Genomic DNA, 21,502 nt, shown 5'->3' with positions numbered 1-21,502 from the left:
ATTGTCTGGGGTTGCAAACCTTAGAGCCATATGAACTGGGCCCTCCTGTACAGCACAGTATACAGTGGGACCCCCCATATCCGCGGTTTGCTGCGGCCCAAAAATAACCCTTAATTTTGCTTAATACATGTAATGGTCTCAAAAATGCAAAAGTAATGATAGTGGATACAGGGGTCCTACTGTATACTGTACCTAAACAAGTTGCCAATGTAGGATACACAAGTCTGAACTGCCACCAAGATGTATAGTAATTTATGATACAATAATAAAAGTTTTTACAGTATTATAATTTTTTATAATTAAATTTAAACTTTTCTCTATTTTAATATATTACATTTTCTATTATATTTTTAGAATATTCACTTGAAAAGTGATTGAGGGATGCCTCTGATGACAGGTAAGGGTATACCCAATCAACTTATGAGTTCTTCTAATTCTAGTAATTATGGAACAAATCAGAAGACAAAATTTATCCAGACACTAACCTTCGCAAGATCTAGTTGTCGCACTTTAGCAGACACATTGTTAGCCAGGTGATGAGTGAATGATATTGTGTTTTCCAGTTGGCGTGCATCAGCCTGGACTAGCTGGAGGGTGGGAACTAAGCGTGCCAAGTGGGAGAGACGAGCTTCTAGGTGGTGACGATTGCCAACGCTCCATTCTAAACGTTCAATGACTGTTGCCTGTGGGTTGAACAAAAACAGAAACTGCACTGAAAAGACACTATATAAGCAAAATTAGCTTGATGTACATTATTATTATGTCCATGGGGAAGCACTATATCTGTATGGGTAATACAGCCTGAGGTTCTGTGTTTTCACTGCTGATAAATGACAGAGCCTCAAATGCATAATACTGTAATTAAAATTAAATAAAAAATTATCTACAGTCATTATTGATGTTATTATATACAACATAGAATACACGATATACGAACACAAGACAAACGGATGAAGAGGGAAGATAAATAAAGAAGTAGGAGGAAGAGGGATCAGGATAAGAAGAAGACAGATCAGGATAGGAGGAGGGAGAGGGATCAGGATAGGAAGAAGACGGATCAGGATAGGAGGAGGAAGAGGAATCTAAAGAGACCAAAATAGGAGGACAAAGGATCAAGAGGGAAGGAAGAGGGATTTTTCTTTCTTCTCATTTTATTAAATTATCACAAGTACTGAATTATGGTCCTTTTTAACTAACTGTATGATTTCTCCTGCATGATGTAGTCCTCATTATTTACACTAAATCTGTGTGAGATATGCCACTCGAAATAATAATTCCCATCCATATAAAAGAAAAGCTCCAACACTGCTGAAAGAAAACATGTAATGCTGTCATAGCAACTGAACCCATAGTGGAAACTTTTACTATTAATAACTGCTCTATTGATAGTTCCTAGATAGATGATGAATGCTGACCTCATCATCCTTATGATCTCTTCCAGCTCAGGCTGACAGATTTTATTACAAGTCTTGGTACCTAGTTTGTTGTTATTGTTGTTAGTTTATTACATTCATAAGGGAGTGATGAACCTATAGGGAAATGAGAGGCATTCCAGTTTGAGCTGAAAAAGAGCCCCTCACTGGCATCAGAAAACCTTCCCTGAGGGAACAAAGTGCAAACATATCCTGTATTTAACTGAAGAAGCCTACTGTGTAGGCATAACATTTCAACAACAAAGATACTCAACTGTTGCACATGTGTCTTAATCATCTTGTTGATATTTTATACCATTTTCAACATAACATATATGACTGAGTATAAGAGGAAACTCATCCTTTACAAGACATATTAGGTAAACACAGATAGATCTTGCTGTAATAAGCAAGCAAGTTTGTTTAGGTATAAGTACAGTGGAACCTTCACTAACCAGCGCATCCACATGCCAGTTTTTCCAGATACGAGAAGCCGCTCAGTCAATTTTTTGCTTCCATACGTGAGCAAAATTTCCAGTTGCGAGTGGATCTCAAGAGTGAGAGGCTTGTGAGGGGCTCTTGATCTAGGGAATTGAATCTCATTTGTTTGTTGGACTATCTTTTTGAAACTTGAGCAATGTATGATGGAAAGATGCTTCTTAACGTATACCTTTACCTTTTGATATACCTTTGAAGAGTTTCGAGAGATTATCTACTCTCTGAGTGCGGCCATGGGCCAGGCTCGTCTGGTGCTTGTCTGGTCAACCAGGCTGTTGCTGCTGGAGGCCCGCTGCCCCACATATCCATCACAGCCTGGTTGATCTGGCAACTGGTGAAGATACTTGTCCAGTTTCCACACCAAAATTGAAAGAAATCTGACTGTAAATAATGGGTTCACTTGTCAGCCATTAGCCGGCCCTTAGCAGTGTATTTTCGTATGGTTTTTATGGTTGTATTCTCGTTTTTTTTTTTTGGTCTCATTTGATAGAATGAAAGATATATTACAGAAATATATATGATTTTGACTGCTTTCACAACGATAAGTATCTTGAAATTGAGCTCAAAGTGGCAGAAATATTTGATTTTTGCCGGTGTTCAAGAGTAAGCAAATGACATCACCGTCCAATACCTGTCCAAGTGGCCACTTCAATAGCAGTCACTAATGGGTTGACGTTATTTATACAATTAGTATTTTGTAAAAATGTTGGTAGAATTACCGACAATATGTAAAGTAAAAGGACACAAGTGCAACTAATGTGACATTTTATTCTATTCCAGTCAAGATACTAAGACCAAAAGAGACATCATCATCAGGTTTTTCCTAAGAGCATAGCGAATTTGTAGTCCTGAGTTTCTTGACGAGGAATGTACATACATTCACCAAACCTTCACTGAGTTACATTTTCCTTCCTTTTTCATCAAAGACTGCAAGAAAAGAGCTCTTCAGATCATTAATTCTCCACGTGCCAACACCACTCCCAACAAAGTTATAATTCTTCCCAACAGCCAGGTTGCACTGAATGTTTCTAAAGTACTTTCACAAGCTAACACTAGAGTTGCCATCGCTTCCAGCACTTCTATAAAGGATCTAACCAGGACAAAATCAAAGCACCACGAACCAGTCAATGTAGGGGTTTACACTATACCCTGTGGAGGCTGCGACAAGATTTATGTAGGTGAAACAGCAAGAAACCTTGACACCCGCCTCAATGAACACATTTACGCATGTAAGAATGATAACTTGAACAACGCCTGTGTACAACACCGAAATTCCACCAATCATCTCATGAAATTCAGACACACCCAATTAGTGATCAAAGAAACTAATTTCCACAGATGCAAGTGCCTTGAATCAGCAGTAATCGCTGTTTTGAATACAATTAAGCAAAACAAAGGCAGTTTCACCATCTCTGAAGTCTTAGCAAGAATCCTCCTGAAAACAGTAAACCCTGCCATCACATAGTCTCTCCTGTTAATACTACACAAAGCACATTACAGAGAATGAACACTGAAACATGCCTTCTTTATCCAGTCTCCAATAGAAATATTTGTCTAACCTATTTTTATGTTACCCAAGTAATAGCTTTTATATCCTTTTACTCATGTGCGAGTTAATTGTTTTACCATATTGTATTTCTACTACTACTTCAACTTATATCACTACTACTACAACTACCACTAGTATTGCACCTGACTCTGAGCCTATATATACCCTCTGTGCCCATGTACTGTTTGTAACAGCTTGACAAAGCTCCTGGAGAGTGAAACGTTGCCACAATAAAATGTCACATTAGTTGCACTTGTGTTCTTTTACTTTACAATTAGTATTTTATTAGTAGTTATACAATTTATACAATTAGTATTTTATGGTGCTTGGAATTCCACTGGAATGAATTAATTGTATTTCAATTAATTTAAATGAAGAAAACTGACTCTGTAAATGAGCAAATCCAGATGCGAGCAAGATCATGGAATGGATTAAACTCATTAGTGAAGGTTCCACGATACACGTAACTACAATTATAAAATTATCCAAAATATTTTCATAATAAAATGTCCTAAGCATTTGCTTATGTCTTTAGCCACAACTTGTTAGCATTATATATTAGGCTTTCAAAAAAATTGATCTACAATATATGCCTGCCCTGATATATTTTACAAGGACCCCAGAGGCAATAAGTCACTTCGACTTTTTTTTTTTTTGGGGGGGTTATCCGAGGCAATTTACAAATACTACAAGTGGGCCCCACTTTACAGTGTTTCGCTAATACAACGGTTTTCAATTATACCCATTCTTCATTTATTCAGGCTGCCTACAATAGATATATTTATTTATTTAATGTCTTTGCAAACAGTACATTGAGATTGTGTATATACAATAGTGGGATGCAATGCAAAGAGAGCTTCTATTATGCCTTGGCATTATGGGCCAACTTAACATTATTGGCTTACATTCTATTTAATACTTAATACCACTCACTATAAGGTAAGAACGAAAATATTTTAAGGTAAGTAATATGTGTACTGCATATGCATTTTTTAGGCCTAGCTCTATTAATCACTTAATATATGATAGGGTAAACATGTTATCTGGCTTTTATATGAAATTGAAAGTGAAAAAAAAGGCTGTTTCAAATTACATCAATTTTTGCTTTACAGCAGTAGTCTGGAACTTTACCTGCTGTATAAGTGGGGGCTCCTGTATGTGTAAATTATCTCGGATAACCCAAAAAAGTCAGACAAGGTGACTTACTTCCATTGGGGTCCTTGTAAAATATCATATAAATCAGGGCAGCCGCATACTGTAGATTTTTTTTTTTTTTTTTTTTTTGAAAGCCTAGTATTTAATGCTAACAAGTTGTGGTTAAAGACACATAAGCAAATTCTGTGGACGTTTTATTATGGAAATATTTCGGTGGTGGGACATTGTTCACTCCATCATGGAAGAAACAAACTTTAATAAAAAACTACAGCACAAACTTATAAAACAATAAGTTTCATAACTTTTATAAATTCTTAAAAAAAAAAAAAATGGAAATTTTGGGGTAACATTGTCCACGTCACATCCATTAAAGCTTATAAACCACAATGAATCTTAAAGACCTTGTAATAAAATTAATTGCATGTTCAAGCTCTCACCTCCTCTTTACAGAGTTTATCATAGGCCAATTTAATATCGGTCAAAGAGGTTAATTTCCTGGGGTCGAGGACATCATCAGCGGTGGTGGTGTCCGCCATCTTTGTTTACATACAAGTGTCATCACAATATTTACCTTATTATTATGTCACCTACAACCAAAATGAACATGAGAAGCATAATTTACGGAAACAAATTTTATTAAATTAATTTTTCACGATACAAATAACTTGTTAAGCCCTGTCGAAGTATTTTAAATTCATAATATTAGAAGTTTACGTGTACTAACCTTTGTTCCGACTCTAGCTTTGGTTTCTACTTACAGAATCATAATTATTCGCTATTTAGTCCTTAATCAGGGTCAATTGTAGCAATTAAATAAAGGATTATATTTATTTTATCCTGATAATAAAGTTTCTCCCTAAGAATGTGGCTAGTTGCCGTAAATATATTAATATAGAAGTAGGAAGGAAGATTGAGATGAAGAAGGTCACGTGACAGTGTTGCAGTTGTCCAGGGAATCATCAGCTGATAGTGACCTCCAGTGGTGCTGCTTGCCTGTATATCCACTACAACTACCACTGTACACCCTCCCACCCACCTTGAAGCATACTGCTGCAGCAGTAACACCCAGGAGGAACATGTCGACCACCTTGCTCATCCCACAGGATGTGGGACAAGCGGAAAAGGGAGGAATTATCAACGACTTCATGTATGGCTCCAATGTTGCAACTAGTCACATTTACATACGCATGGGTGAGTGGAATATTTAACTTTTAGCTTTGTTTGAGGAATATAATAACAAAACCTAGTAAATTATGTCAGTTCTCACCGCTCAGTTGTTGCATAAAAATATCCATCGTGATTGGTCACAAAACTTGTACATACTGGAACTGTAAGTAATTTTTACTACCTTGAATTAGTCTGCCCGAAATGCTTTGCATAATGGGTTTTCATTAGAATGTTTAATATAATGTCTTCCTAAATCTGTAACCAATAATGTAACAAGGACCCCAATGGTAATCAGTTACTTGAACTTTTTTGGGTTATCGTAAGTAATTTACACTATATAATTGTGCTTTTGTGTATCTGTATCTAAATAAACTTATTAGCTATACATTTAACTGTATAAATTGTAAAGCCATCCAATGTAATCACTATGGGCTCTGGTGGCTAAAGCTCTTGCTACACACGGCGAGGGTCTGGGTTCGATTCCCAGCCAGGGTAGAAACATTGGGCGTGTTTCTTTACACCTGTTGTCTATGTTCATCCATCAGTAAAATGGGTACCAGGGTGTTAGTCGACTGGTGTGGGTCGTATCCTGGGACACTGACCTAATTTACCCGAAATGCTCAGCATAACAAGTGGCTTTCTATATAGTAGTATGTCATTGATGTCAGCTAGGACTGTATACCTTGTACATGTACTTGTAGTATTTCACTTTTATGGGTTATCATAGTAATTTACACAGGTTACTATGCAAGACAATCATTGTCCAAACATTGTGCAGTTGTACCTAAATAAACCTACTAATGTGCTCTAACAAACATTTCTGTATCTTTTTATTAGCAAAGTGTCAGGTGCATCAAACTCGAATGATTTTAGAGTCAGCAGTAACACAGGGTTACTATACTTTATTTAAATTGGTAAGTAAGTTTATTCAGGTATACACAAATACAGTTGCATAGATTATCATACATAGCAGCTTATGTGTAGAAAATCTAGGATAACAAAAAAGTCATAATACCCTATTATTATACTATAAAGAAGATAATATATTATTATACTATAAAGGAGATATACTAGGAATAAGGTAAAATGAGTTAATGTGTTTATATTTACGCATGTGTTAGCTAAAAAAATAAAAAACTCATTCTCCTCACTTTGTCGCTACATTCATTAGGCACCTTTTGGCTCTCCTTGAACTGGTTCATGCTGTGACTGGTTTTGACATGTGCAGGCAGTCTGTTCCATTCCTTTATTACTGTACAATAAAAGGTGTTTGAAGCCTGGCCGCTGTGGGTACTACAAAGTTATACTACAATGGATCATCTCCGATTTTGCTGAAACTTGGTGTGTGCATCTATGTAAGTTTCAAATGAATTTTTGTAGTTTTAGAATGAGCTATGTTATAACTTAGTCACCACTAAATTCACTTTATTCATAAATCTAATAAAACATTTTTGTAAAATGCTGCTTAACAAGCTAGCTAAGCTAGTGTGTGTTATAACCATGCTCAAACCAGGTGTCAAGTTTATCTATGTTCTGATGTCTAATTACCTAAAAGTGAATGACAAATTTGATTTTGCAAGTCCTAGTAGGTTCAAAACATTCATTGAGGTAACTTTCTGCCACAAGTGGCATCTTCAGCAACAGAAAGTTTCCTCGGTAAATGTCTTTAACTCTAGGACTCAAGAAGTCACTTGTGGCAAAATGTTTTCTCAATTTAATTTTGCAAATTTTATGAATGGGGACAAATATCACTGTGGAAGATAAGACTTTTCCAACTTCTAAGACTAAAAGTAACAGATTTTTAACTGCAGGAGTTTTCTTCTTGATTTTTGGTATGTTTCCATTTATGAGAAAATTAGCCTCAAACATAATCAGTGTGACCATTGTGACTGAGACTATGGAGCTGAACTCTTCTCAAGGGACCCAAGACTGTTCAGATGCCTCCCAGCATATATAAGGGGGATTACCAATAGACCCCTGGCCGTCTTCAAGAGGGAGCTGTACAGACACCTAAAGTCAGTTCCTGACCAACCAAGCTGTGGTTTGTACATCAGTTTGCATGCAGCCTGCAGGAACAGCCTGGTTGATTAGGCCTTGATCCACCAAGAGGCCTGATCATGGATTTGGCCGCAGGGGTGTTGACCCCTGAAATACCCTCCAGGTATACTCCAGGTAAGGCTGAGGGACTGACCACCACACAACAACTACTGTCCTTCTTGGCTGAGGTACTGATCACAGCCATTGGTTCTCTTCTCTGATTCCCAGTCCTCCCTGGCACTTTTGTGCTCTTCCCGTCCACGGTCACTATGCATCCTTGTTCGTCAGACGCAATCTCTCCTGCGCTTCTTGCGGAGCCCAGGTTGGAGCATCTCCCTTCAATGGGTACCCGCCCATGTTGGAATCCGGGGCAATGAAGTGGCGGATTGAGCGGCCTCCCTCGCGCACACGCTTCCTACTATTACCCCTCTTGCCCTGGGCCACAGTGATTTCACAAGGGCTGTTTGGAAGGGAATCTGCCATCAGTGGCAGGAGGGCCTGGCACACTCCCTCTCTTCTTCGGTGTTGGGCTCTGTCCGATCTTTTAATGGCCCCTGCCCTTGGGTTTGCCATTCCAACTGCTCGGTGGATGTTGCACTGACTCACCTTCGAGTCGGGCACTCGCGACTGGTGGCTCATCTGTACCGCCTTCGGATGACGGACTCTCTGTACTGCCCATGGTGTCCCTGAGATGGTGGAACACTTTCTGTTGTGGTGCCCACGTTACCACTGCACGGACTACTCTCCGTGCGGCCTTGCGCACACTTGGGGTGCACACTTTCACTCTACCTCTCCTTCTTAACGGGGAAGGATTTCGCCCTCTGGACCGTCGGGAGATATTGGCCTGTACCTGCTCCTTCCTGCTGGCTTCAGGGCTCGATACGGCGTATGCCATCAGTGGCCCTGAAACCCAACAGAAGAAGAAGACGACGACGACGACTGATTGCCTCATCTTTACCTCTTCACTTGTGTTCAACTGACGAAACATGCAGTGCAGACTTAATATTTCAGCTGTTAAGATACCCTGCTCTTGCACATGTCATACTCCTAACCATCTTCCACACTGGTAACATCAGATTGATTTATCTGTAGTAATAACTTTTCTTCTTTGTTGCATATTTTAGATATACTGTATATGTATAGGTTTTGGGAAATTGTGGATAATGACACACCAGTGCCACTACTTACTGTAAGGCTTCATTGATCCATGGGTAACTTACGGGTTAGGGATATAACCAACATCAACCTCCTCCGATTTTACACCTCAGTAATCATTCTCGCATCTCTTTTTGAGAAGCTGAAATTGTAGCTTAAGTTATCAGAAAGTACCAATACAGATTTTTTACTATTGTTGCTTGCAGTGCAGGTATGTGTTTGTAGCCAGTGTGTAAGGTATTAATAATAATAATAATAATAATAATAATAGTAATATTTACTTAGGTCACACTACACATACATGTACAAGCATATATATACACACCCCTCTGGGTTTTCTTCTATTTTCTTTCTAGTTCTTATTCTTGTTTATTTCCTCTTATCTCCATGGGGAAGTGGAATAGCATTCTTCCTCCGTAAGCCATGCGTGTTGTAAGAGGCGACTAAATGCCGGGAGCAAGGGGCTAGTAACCTCTTCTCCTGTATATATTGCTAAATGTAAAAGGAGAAACTTTCGTTTTACCTTTTGGGCCACCCCGCCTTTGTGGGATATGGCCGGTGTGTTGAAAGAAAGAAAGAAGAAATAGTAATAATTATTCTAGAAGTATGTACATGACACAGCTTTTATAAATTGGTAGTGTGCAAGAACTCTGTTACAAGTTACTCTCAAATTTTATTTTATTTGTTGATAAACTAAAGTATAACATGGCATTCTAGTTAATTTATTACAGCTTGTTTTATGTCCACTATAACAAAAAGTTACATCGCCAAATCTGCTATTGTGTAAGAAATCATTAACTTGATGACAAGTTAAGAGACTTGTGCATAATATGCTTGCAACTATGCATCAGAATTAAGGTATTGGTCTTGCTGCTGTATAAGTTACTTTATTACAGAGGGTTATTGTAATTAATATGGAAGATATTGGCTGTCATCATGTAAAAATGCCCCTTTTCATAGTTAATGTAAAAATAGAGGAAATCAGAACAGCAAGTTTGAAGAGGGCTGTCTGTCAGTCCCTATGTTTCCAGCAGATATTCATTAAATTAATTTTTTAGAGCATTGAGAATTTATCACAATTACAGCAAAGTGCAATGAAAACACTGTTTTTGGGTATGGACTGTATTTTAGTTATAACCCAAGGAGGTTCTCTAAACATTTGCCAGAGACTAAGGAAACATAGCTAATATGAGACACAACAAAGTTATATATATATATATATATATATATATAGATCCTCAAATCACAACTATGAATTTAAATTAGATTTTTTAGATTTTGCCGCCAAAGTGGCTAGTTTATTGTGCACCCCGTATCCATCCTGTGAATGGTAGTGCAAGAGCATGTGGATACACAAAAGGCCCCAAAAGGGTTAACAGGCGTACATATGGGTTTTTATTTATCTACATATCTAAAGTTCATTTATCTGTTACATGCAAATTTAGGAAATTTGCTTAGTATATCTGGTATCTTATTTTCATTAATAAGATATCTTGACATGTCACATAGGTTATTATACTGTCTGTCTCTGTATTCCTCAATGAGTGGACAATTAAGCACATAGTGTTCAAGACAGTGACCATATGCCTGATCACATAATTTGCATTTAGTTTGATCATCATCTGTGTGTCTCCCAAACTGCCAGAAGTACTTGCAACCAAGCCTAAGTCTGGCTACTACAACATCAGTCAGTATGTTCACATTGCAAGTTGCTCCATAAACATACTTATCTATATTCATGTTGTCATAGTGGGTTATAGATCTACTCAGGCTTCTAACTGCATTCCTCTAACAATCATTTTCATTATCTACTTCTCTCCTAATATTCCTAATGCTAGACACAGATGTACCAAAGTTATATTATACATTCTCCTTCTGGGTACTCTTCTTGGCTAACATATCAACTTTATCATGGAGTAATCCAATGTGTGATGGGATCCATAGCAATTGTACATTAATTCCTTTGTCACTGATTTTTGAGTATCTATATCTGGCTTCTCCAATGAGCATGTTGTTGGAGTCATTATATGAGTCAAAAGCCTTCAATGATGACAGAATCAGTAATGATGATAGTCAAGCTCAATGTCATAGGTTAGCTTTAGCGCCATTAGGATTGCAAACAAATCAGTTTGCAGTGTAGACGCCCAGTTGTTAATTCTTATGCCTAACTCGACACTTTTATTATCATTCTTAACTAGGGAGGTGGCAACAAGAGCAGATGCAGCCCTGCCAGAAGACTCCTGTTTATAACCATCAGTGTATATAACTTGTGAATTTGTGTGTCTTTTACGGGAAGAATTTTGTTGTTCAACCCTGTATGCCTTGCACATGTGAAAATGTTTATTTTTGTATGAGATACCTGGTGGCTTTTGCAGAAGCTGTGAATACACTAACAAGGTGACATGTGGGGGAGGGTTACTGTGGTCATTGTAGACTGTTACAGTAATCCATGAACTTGACACATGCTGTGGCATTCCCAACTGTACAGGAGGTCCCCACTTTACAGCACTTTGTTTCATGGCGTTTCGCAAATACAGTGGTTTTCAATCATATCTGTACTTCATTTATTCAGACTGACATTGGGCATTGGGATTCACTCTGTAGACTTTGTCCTGTATGATCACAGATGCTCCTGCTCTTATCAAACAATCTCCCTACTATCCCCATTGGGGAAGGGAACCTCTACCCGTCTCCAAGTGGCTACTCTTATACGATGTCACATCATGTGGGGATTAAACCAAAAAACTCTGCCATCAACAATGCACTGAAGTTTGAACTTACGTCTGCCCTAAAAAGCAGTCTGCAGGTCAAGTTCTCTGGCATTGCATCATTGCACGAAGCCTTTCTCGTCACCTTCATTGATGATGAGGGGGCTGAGAAAGTCCTTCCACCAACAGCAATGATGACCCTTGACCAACATAGCTTCACTCTTTTACCCTCTCTGTCTCTGAAGGCTAAACAGTCTGTGTTCATGAAATGCCTTGATAAGATCATCACTGTCGTGTCCACTGATGAACTCAAGTCATCGATTGAAGATCAGAATGATTGGGCCAAGATTGACACTATAGTGAAGATCCCTAATGCCTCCTCGATGATTAAAGTCACGTTTCTTGATGTAACCATGGCTGCCAGAGCCCTGTCAGATGGCCTGGCACTCCCCTGCTACTGCATTAACCCTCAACAGATTGAACCTGAATGCTACTCGTATAGCCACTCCAATGAATGTCACATCAAGAACAAGAAGATCTGTTCTACTTGTGAGAGTGAAGGCCATGACTATCATTCCTGCACCTCTATTACTGCCCCCACTTGCATCAACTGTAAGAGTGACCATCATACTCTGGCAGCCAAATGTCCTGTTTGTAAGATCTTATCAAAGAGGATGAAACTAGACCTTAAGAAGATGACCGCAGACTCTCCTACTTACGCTGCTATAGCCAAGCTCCAGTTGACCACCACTAAGATTCTACAAACCACTCAGCAGCTACCTCCACCTTCCACCTCCTCTCCACTCCCTGATGGTGTCTCCATGAAAATCCACTATTGCATGATGTTTGCTCGCATGCACAACGCAGCCCACCCTGGTTCCTTCAACACAACTATCAATGAACTATTTGCATTGAAAAACATGCTATCCTTCACCTTCCCAGTTGGCGACCACTCCTGCCTCTGCTACTGGGCTTCATTGCCTATCTACGTCTGGTATCTGGTTCTACACCACAAAACAGTTTAATACCGACATGCCTGCCCACAAACTCGCCCAGCACTTCCAAGACAAGACTGTTAAGTTCACCTATACCGCCGCACACGCCTCCAACATCAAAGCAATAATCCGCGTCCTTAATGACCTTGGAACAAATGCCATCCTCTCATTTAAAGTGGGATACCTCTCAAGAACGAAGTTCAACTCTCTCCACAACAGAACAATACTTTAACAAACTTTACACCAACGATTCACTGTGCAGATCGTCCTTGTAGCTGCCTTCTCGACCTTTCCTTCCTCTCTGCTGACTGCCCTTGACGCCCATGTACTGACGTCCTTCATCCCTCTCCATCAATGCCTGCAGTACGTCAGTACCACTTGTGCCAAAGTGGTTGGGCCACTTACCTTTATTGCCCTCCTCTCCTCCACTTTCCCATCCTTTTTCAGTACATATTTCCATCCTTCCCCTTCCTTCTCCCATCTCGCCACAGTGCTTGTCAAAGTTGTTTCATTGTTATTCAGACTTCCTACTGTAAATATATTCATCGCTTACTATAAGGTAAGGATGAAAATGCTTTAAGTTAGGTAGGGAGTGCAGATAAGTCACTTTGACTTTTTTGGGTTATCTTAGGTTCTCTACACACATGCTGCTATGTATGATAATCTATGTAACTGTATTTGTGTATACCTGAATGAACTTACTTGCTTACTTACTGTATAAGCATTTTTTAGGCCTTGCTGTATTGCTCACTTAACATATGATTATGTAAACATGTTATCAGGATTTTATATGCATTTGAAAGTGAAAAAAGGACTGTTTCACTTTACAGTGATTTTCACTTTACAGCGATTTTCACTTTACAGCAGTAACTCAGAACCTAACCTGCTGTACAAGCTGGGCCCTCTTGTATAGACTTTTGTTATTATACTGTATACAAGTCCATTTGAGAGCTTGAAAGTTCACTTGAAATCAGGTAGATATGTATTTCTTAAGAATGCCCAATAAAAGACCAGTTTGCCATGGAATTTGAATGGGGACTGCAACCTGTCTTGGTTATGCTAATCACATAACTTCATGCATGTATCTGTAGATTAATAATTTCAATATTTAATTAAATTTTTAGCTATGCCCTTATGAAAGGACTGTCTACTGTACTGCCTGTTGCAGTGTAACTGTATGACTCTTGTGGGTTTAGCAATTATAATAATAATATTGCAGTGTAAGGGTTATCCAACACATTTTTTCATGATTTGTAAATCTTTAATGTTCTTAGCTCATCAGGCTTCTGACCCAACTAGGTTAGGGCATTGGCTTAAGCTGGTAGGAGACTTGGACCTGCCTCACATGAGCAATAGGCCTGTTGCAATGTTCCTTCTTTCTTATGTTCTTTATTTCTACAAGTACATGTACAAGGTACACAGGCCTAGCTGACATCAGTGATATACTACTACATAGAAAGCCACTTGTTATGCAGAGCATTTCAGGCAAATTAGGTCAATTTTGTTCCAGGGTGCAACCCACACCAGTCGACTAACTCCCAGGTACCTATTATTACTGATGGGTGAACATGGACAACCGGTGTAAAGAAGCACACCCATTGTTTCCAACTTTTGCCAGGAATCGAACCTGGACCCACAGTGTGAAATGAGAGCTTTTGCCACTATGCCACAGGCTACTGTCACACAACCCATCCTCCTCATAAGTCACTTTTTCACACAGGCTTTGCAGTGCATTTCAAGTTAGGTTACAACAGAAAAACAATAAATATAGGATAAACAGTGATAATAAGAAGTCAGCAGTGCAAAAAAGTGCACCCACTGCATGCAGCTGGTGTAAAACTGTCAAATTTCAACTGTTCAAGCCTCCATAAACAGCCACCCATTTGACTTTTTTTTTTTTTAAACTGTGCCATGATGTCTGTTAAGAGGACAGGCTGTAGTCACACGAGTCGGTGAACAGATGGTGTCTTTATGCCAGAATTCACAAAGATGTCGTGACTATTCATGTATGATTGAGATTTTTTAATAAATGAAGTGATAATGAAGCTCTCCTAGGTACATGACTCAGCACATCCACAAGGCAGGCCAGCTTCATCCATCCACACACCATAATAACCTCCACAACCACCTGTACAACCACAACCAGAATAACCTGCACAACCACAACCAGAATAACCTGCACAACCACAACAACTTGCACAACCACAACAACCTGCACAGCCACAACCACAACCTGCCAACAAAAATGCAGACACTTGTTTTATGTATAACACCATGTTCAAAGACTTCCACAAGCTGCAGCACTTCTAGGAAAGTGTCCAGTGACTGTACATTTGTATATATATTATAGAACAAGTAGTAATAAAAAATTTTTGTATTGTTGGTTTGTGTAAACAAATTTTGTAAACAATATAATAATGTTTGTGTGATTATTGTGTTGCATACGAGTGTAGTATATATGTACAGTGGACCCTCGTTTTTCATAAGCATCGGAAGTCGTAATTTTTGCAGATTGTAACTTTTTTTTGTCAAAACATTGACTCTAGAATCGTCGTTTGACTCGCAAATAATCATTTGTCTCAGATGCGTACAAGCGGCCCCACCCCACACACCATTCACAGTCAGTGTGCCATTGTTTATCAGCGAGCGAGTACAATCCCACGCATTCATACGATATATTTCGTAATATTCCATTCGTTTTAGTGCTTGCAACTGCTAAATAAGCCACCATGGGCTCAAATCTCTTAGCGCCAGCCCTTTGGTAAAAAAAGGTGACAAACATGACAGAATTCAAGAAAACTTGTAGCAAAGTACCAAAGTGGAGGAGGAAGAGGGAGGGGAGAATTAGCCGCCTTCAGTGATTCTAGGATATGTACGATACTAAAGCAGCACAAGTCGATAAAGGCTTTAGCACCAGCCAGCAATAAAGTGTAGTATTAACAGTGTAGCAAGTAAGTTAAGCAATTAGTCGATAGAGAAAGGACATCACGAAACTAACTCCTTCAATGTTATTGGAGGTATATAGGGTTACTGATAACACCTCTGCCTCTGCTGCTGCCTTCACCACCATGTAAGGCTTATGCTTTCAGTGGCCCTTATACACCCAATATCAACAACACAACACCACTTGTGACATACGTAATGACATATTTTATTCATTCTAGAGTATATGTCATGTTGTGACATCACACATCCTTGTCTAAGGCCTACTTTTACTGGGAAAAAATTTCCCTCTTTTCTACATACTCTAACTTGAGCCTCACTATCCTCGTAAAAACTCTTCACTGCTTTCAGTAACCTACCTCCTACACCATACACTTGCAACATCTGCCACATTGCCCCCCTATCCACCCTGTCATACGCCTTTTCCAAATCCATAAATGCCACAAAGACCTCTTTAGCCTTATCTAAATACTGTTCACTTATATGTTTCACTGTAAACACCTGGTCCACACACCCCCTACCTTTCCTAAAGCCTCCTTGTTCATCTGCTATCCTATTCTCCGTCAAGAATTAAGAGTAAGACGGAGAATAGGATAGCAGATGAACAAGGAGGCTTTAGGAAAGGTAGGGGGTGTGTGGACCAGGTGTTTACAGTGAAACATATAAGTGAACAGTATTTAGATAAGGCTAAAGAGGTCTTTGTGGCATTTATGGATTTGGAAAAGGCGTATGACAGGGTGGATAGGGGGGCAATGTGGCAGATGTTGCAAGTGTATGGTGTAGGAGGTAGGTTACTGAAAGCAGTGAAGAGTTTTTACGAGGATAGTGAGGCTCAAGTTAGAGTATGTAGAAAAGAGGGAAATTTTTTCCCAGTAAAAGTAGGCCTTAGACAAGGATGTGTGATGTCACCGTGGTTGTTTAATATATTTATAGATGGGGTTGTAAGAGAAGTAAATGCGAGGGTCTTGGCAAGAGGCGTGGAGTTAAAAGATAAAGAATCACACACAGGGTGGGAGTTGTCACAGCTGCTCTTTGCTGATGACACTGTGCTCTTGGGAGATTCTGAAGAGAAGCTGCAGAGATTGGTGGATGAATTTGGTAGGGTGTGCAAAAGAAGAAAATTAAAGGTGAATACAGGAAAGAGTAAGGTTATGAGGATAACAAAAAGATTAGGTGATGAAAGATTGAATATCAGATTGGAGGGAGAGAGTATGGAGGAGGTGAATGTATTCAGATATTTGGGAGTGGACGTGTCAGCGGATGGGTCTATGAAAGATGAGGTGAATCATAGAATTGATGAGGGAAAAAGAGTGAGTGGTGCACTTAGGAGTCTGTGGAGACAGAGAACTTTGTCCTTGGAGGCAAAGAGGGGAATGTATGAGAGTATAGTTTTACCAACGCTCTTATATGGGTGTGAAGCATGGGTGATGAATGTTGCAGCGAGGAGAAGGCTGGAGGCAGTGGAGATGTCATGTCTGAGGGCAATGTGTGGTGTGAATATAATGCAGAGAATTCGTAGTTTGGAAGTTAGGAGGTGCGGGATTACCAAAACTGTTGTCCAGAGGGCTGAGGAAGGGTTGTTGAGGTGGTTCGGACATGTAGAGAGAATGGAGCGAAACAGAATAACTTCAAGAGTGTATCAGTCTGTAGTAGAAGGAAGGCGGGGTAGGGGTCGGCCTAGGAAGGGTTGGAGGGAGGGGGTAAAGGAGGTTTTGTGTGCGAGGGGCTTGGACTTCCAGCAGGCATGCGTGAGCGTGTTTGATAGGAGTGAATGGAGACAAATGGTTTTTAATACTTGACGTGCTGTTGGAGTGTGAGCAAAGTAACATTTATGAAGGGATTCAGGGAAACCGGCAGGCCGGACTTGAGTCCTGGAGATGGGAAGTACAGTGCCTGCACTCTGAAGGAGGGGTGTTAATGTTGCAGTTTAAAAACTGTAGTGTAAAGCACCCTTCTGGCAAGACAGTGATGGAGTGAATGATGGTGAAAGTTTTTCTTTTTCGGGCCACCCTGCCTTGGTGGGAATTGGCCAGTGTGATAATAAAAAAAATAATAATAATATTGTTTGTCAGATGAATTGAGATAGATAAATAAGCCGTACAGTTGATATTAGTGTCATATTGAAGGACTATCTTGTCCTGTCTCCATCACACTTCCCTGCCGCTGTCACAATTCCTAACATACAAAATGACATATTTTATTCATACACCAACAAGAGTCTTCAATAAAGGTAAGTGTGATGTTATTGTTTTATTCTTCATGTCTCATTGTTTTCTGTGTATGTAAATCTATATTTCATGTAAAAAAAATATTTTTTGTTAATACTTTTGGTCTGGAATGTATTAATTGGATTTACATTATTTCTTATGGAAAAAAATGGCTTCGCTAATCGTCAGTTTCGCCTTTAGTCACACTCACTGGAACAGATTAATTATGAAAAACAAGGGTCCACTGTATATTGCACCTTACTTTGGTCTCACTGGCCACATAAGTTACTTGAAAAAAATAAAATATTGGAAATTACAAGAAACCTTCGAATGGGAGTAAAAATAATTTTTCCGGGTGAGCGGCATTCGTCCCGGTTGTCATATGCAGCTCATTTTCTGCCAACTTTACACCTCAATATCTCAGTAAGTACTGATTGCAAATTTTTTTAGGGGGGCTTAAAACAATCAGCAAATTAATCTTAACATTTTGGCAAGAAAAAAAATTTTTTTTTTTTTTTTTTAATATTTTGCAACACACATGGACACTAGGATTTTGGATCATGACAGCCAAAGGGCTAATAACTTTATTACAGCAGTAAGTAACATCAACTGGCAAAACAGGCTAGCAGTCAATCTTGATATTGATGAATGTGTTAATATTTTTCTACAAAAAACACAAAATCTCTATAACATGCATTGCCCTTTAAAAACTGAGCAGATTACAGCAAAAAGACTGAACAACCCCTGGCTTACAAACAACATCCTCAAATCTATTGATAAAAAACATCTATATGAAAAACAGTGCAGAATGGGTCTAATAACTAGTGATCTGCCTAAACGTTACTCGTCAGTACTAACCAACCTAATAAGGAGGTCAAAAGAACTGTATTATGAAAACAGATTAAATGACATAAAAGGAGATTTGAAAAAAAAACCTGGAAAAACCTTGTATGAAATTCTAGGATCTAAAAAGATGCTGCAAAACAGAATGATCAACCTAACTAAACCAGATGAACCTCTTTTTCCAGTCAACTGATACTGCCAACAAACTTAATTTCTTCTTCTCGTCCGTAGGAAAAAAAGATAGCAAGCAAAATCCCAAACTCAAACATTCAACCAAAAGGCTACCTTACTGGCAACTACCCAAATACTCTATTTTTAGCACCAACTAACTACTTAAATCTCGGTCATCATCAAAACACTAAAGAACAAGGCAGGAGTCCTAAATAACTTGCCACCACATATGTATAAAAAAGCTTCTCATGTGTTGTCACCAGTTATTGCAACTCTCTAACAATTCCATTGAATCTTCCAAATTCCCATCCATACTCAAGACTGCAAGGGTTACCCTGATCCTCAAAGGAGGTGGTCCAACTGAATTGAACAACTATAGGCCTGTATCGAACTTGCCCCTATCAAAAATCTTTGAAAAATTAATTCACAAACAAGTCTACTCCTACTTAGCATCCCACAACATACTCAACCCCAGTCAGTTTGGATTCAGACCGAAAAAAAGTACTAATGGTGCAATTATACATATGCTCAAACTAATATATATGACACTTGGAAAAAAGGAACTTCCCCTGGGACTTTTCATAGACTTGCGTAAAGCTTTTGATAAAGTTGACCATCACCTATTACACCAAAAGTTAGCACATTATGGTATCAGAGGACATACTCTCAATTACCTAAAATCCTACCTTAGCAATAGAAACCAGCAACCACCCCACTCACCACCGCTCAAGGCGACACCACAACAATAACAACAAACATGGCTGCCACCAGCCCATCCTCCCCTCTCTTCCCCGGATTCAACCTACCAAGTAGTCTCTCAGGTATGACAAACGATCCAGATACCCTAAAAACATGCATCTCCAACTTAGTTATTGAAAATATGAATCTTCGAGAAACGCTAACAAAACAAGACACCAGGATGACACAACTCGAGAACAAAATCCTCAGTCTTGAACAAAAGTTATCAACACCTGGAATGACTAACTGTGACAAGACCATCCAAGCAGTCATAGATAGCCATACCCAACAAATAATATCTCTTAATACAAAGGTTGAAGAAGCAGTAAAAGAATGGAAGAATAACTTAGATAACCAGTTCAGTGACTACTTTGCTCTCCAAGAAGATAAAACTGAGCAAGATAAACTATCGGACGCAGTAATAGTTAACAGCCCACTTTTTCCCAGTGATATTAACCAAACAAACAGTAAAGAAATTACTCTGCAGATCATAAAGGACCAAACAAGTGTTATTGTACCAGAGTCAGAAATAAAAGAAGCCAGATTACTAGGATCCCATGGTAGAAAAAGTGTTATGCTTAGATTCCACTCACATGACAGGAAAAAAGACTTAATTATTGCATCTACTAAAGTAAAGAAAGAGGTATACATAAACGAGTGTCTTACCAAAAAACGTCAGAACCTCCTTTATAGTCAGAAAACTTAAGCGGGAGAATAATGACACAATACACCAATGCTTCACACGAGATGGGAAAATTCTTGTTAGGAAAACAAATGTAAGTCAACTGTACACAATAACGAACGAGAATGATCTATCACGATTTCTCAGGGATACTAATCTTACAGAGAATAACTAAACAATGTCCAACCTAAAAGCCTACGTAGTGTAGTGAATGTTTTGCTCCATTATTGTTCAAATTTCATTGTACAATCTCTTAGTAATTAAATAATCAACTACCTCATTTTGTGATTTTACTAGTAAGCATAAGTCACCTTATGTAATTTTCTTATTTACTGTTGTTTGCTTAAACATTAGCTGAATTGATACTTTCTCTGTCCATATTATTACCTCATATTTTTTAAATACTATCAATTGATATTACTTACTAAAAATAATAATTATAATTTTTACTAAAATTTCAATTTATTCTTAACATTTTTGACATTTAATAACCATTACTTGTCTAATTACCTTTTTTTTTTTTTTTTTCAACAAGTCGGTCGTCTCCCACCGAGGCAGGGTGACCCAAAAAAGAAAGAAAATCCCCAAAAAGAAAATACTTTCATCATCATTCAACACTTTCACCACACTCGCACATTATCACTGTTTTTGCAGAGGTGCTCAGAATACAACAGTCTAGAAGCATAAACATATAAAGATACACAACATATCCCTCCAAACTGCCAATATCCCAAACCCCTCCTTTAAAGTGCAGGCATTGTACTTCCCATTTCCAGGACTCAAGTCCGACTATATGAAAATAACCGGTTTCCCTGAATCCCTTCACTAAATATTACCCTGCTCACACTCCAACAGATCGTCAGGTCCCAAGTACCATTCGTCTCCATTCACTCCTATCTAACACGCTCACGCACGCTTGCTGGAAGTCCAAGCCCCTTACCCACAAAACCTCCTTTACCCCCTCTCTCCAACCCTTTCGAGGACGACCCCTACCCCGCCTTCCTTCCCCTATAGATTTATATGCTTTCCATGTCATTCTACTGTGATCCATTCTCTCTAAATGACCAAACCACCTCAACAACCCCTCTTCTGCCCTCTGACTAATACTTTTATTAACTCCACACCTTCTCCTAATTTCCACACTCCGAATTTTCTGCATAATATTTACACCACACATTGCCCTTAAACAGGACATCTCCGCTGCCTCCAACCGTCTCCTCGCTGCTGCATTTACCACCCAAG

The 21,502-nt window shown here is 38.9% G+C and overlaps 2 protein-coding genes and 1 long non-coding RNA gene across 5 annotated transcripts in view; 2 read left to right on the top strand and 1 right to left on the bottom strand.

Annotated features, from left to right (window-relative positions):
• The window catches only part of Cog4 (conserved oligomeric Golgi complex subunit 4), a 121,161-nt gene extending 115,993 nt beyond the window's left edge, over positions 1 to 5,168 (bottom strand). For all 3 annotated transcript variants that reach the window (XM_070101407.1, XM_070101411.1, XM_070101417.1), the window contains exons 1-2: positions 5,052 to 5,168; positions 486 to 683 (exon numbers count right to left, since the gene is read on the bottom strand). In XM_070101407.1, the coding sequence (XP_069957508.1) occupies positions 486 to 683; positions 5,052 to 5,150 (297 nt within the window). In that variant the 5' untranslated portion in view covers positions 5,151 to 5,168. The remainder of the gene's footprint in view (positions 1 to 485; positions 684 to 5,051) is intronic.
• A 373-nt stretch (positions 5,169 to 5,541) lies between these two features.
• The window catches only part of LOC128684980 (protein lifeguard 4-like), a 65,295-nt gene continuing 49,334 nt past the window's right edge, over positions 5,542 to 21,502 (top strand). The window contains exon 1 of the mRNA XM_070101391.1: positions 5,542 to 5,805. Coding sequence (XP_069957492.1) covers positions 5,691 to 5,805 — 115 coding nt within the window. The 5' untranslated portion in view covers positions 5,542 to 5,690. The remainder of the gene's footprint in view (positions 5,806 to 21,502) is intronic.
• LOC138854984 (uncharacterized) lies at positions 5,857 to 16,008 on the top strand. The gene is made up of 3 exons (XR_011394159.1): positions 5,857 to 6,695; positions 6,953 to 7,136; positions 14,732 to 16,008. It is a non-coding gene; the product is annotated as an uncharacterized lncRNA (long non-coding RNA).

This window comes from Cherax quadricarinatus, chromosome 5 (genome assembly GCF_038502225.1).
Source record: "Cherax quadricarinatus isolate ZL_2023a chromosome 5, ASM3850222v1, whole genome shotgun sequence".
Classification (NCBI taxonomy): domain Eukaryota; kingdom Metazoa; phylum Arthropoda; class Malacostraca; order Decapoda; family Parastacidae; genus Cherax; species Cherax quadricarinatus.
This window is presented reverse-complemented; position numbering and strand designations above follow the sequence as displayed.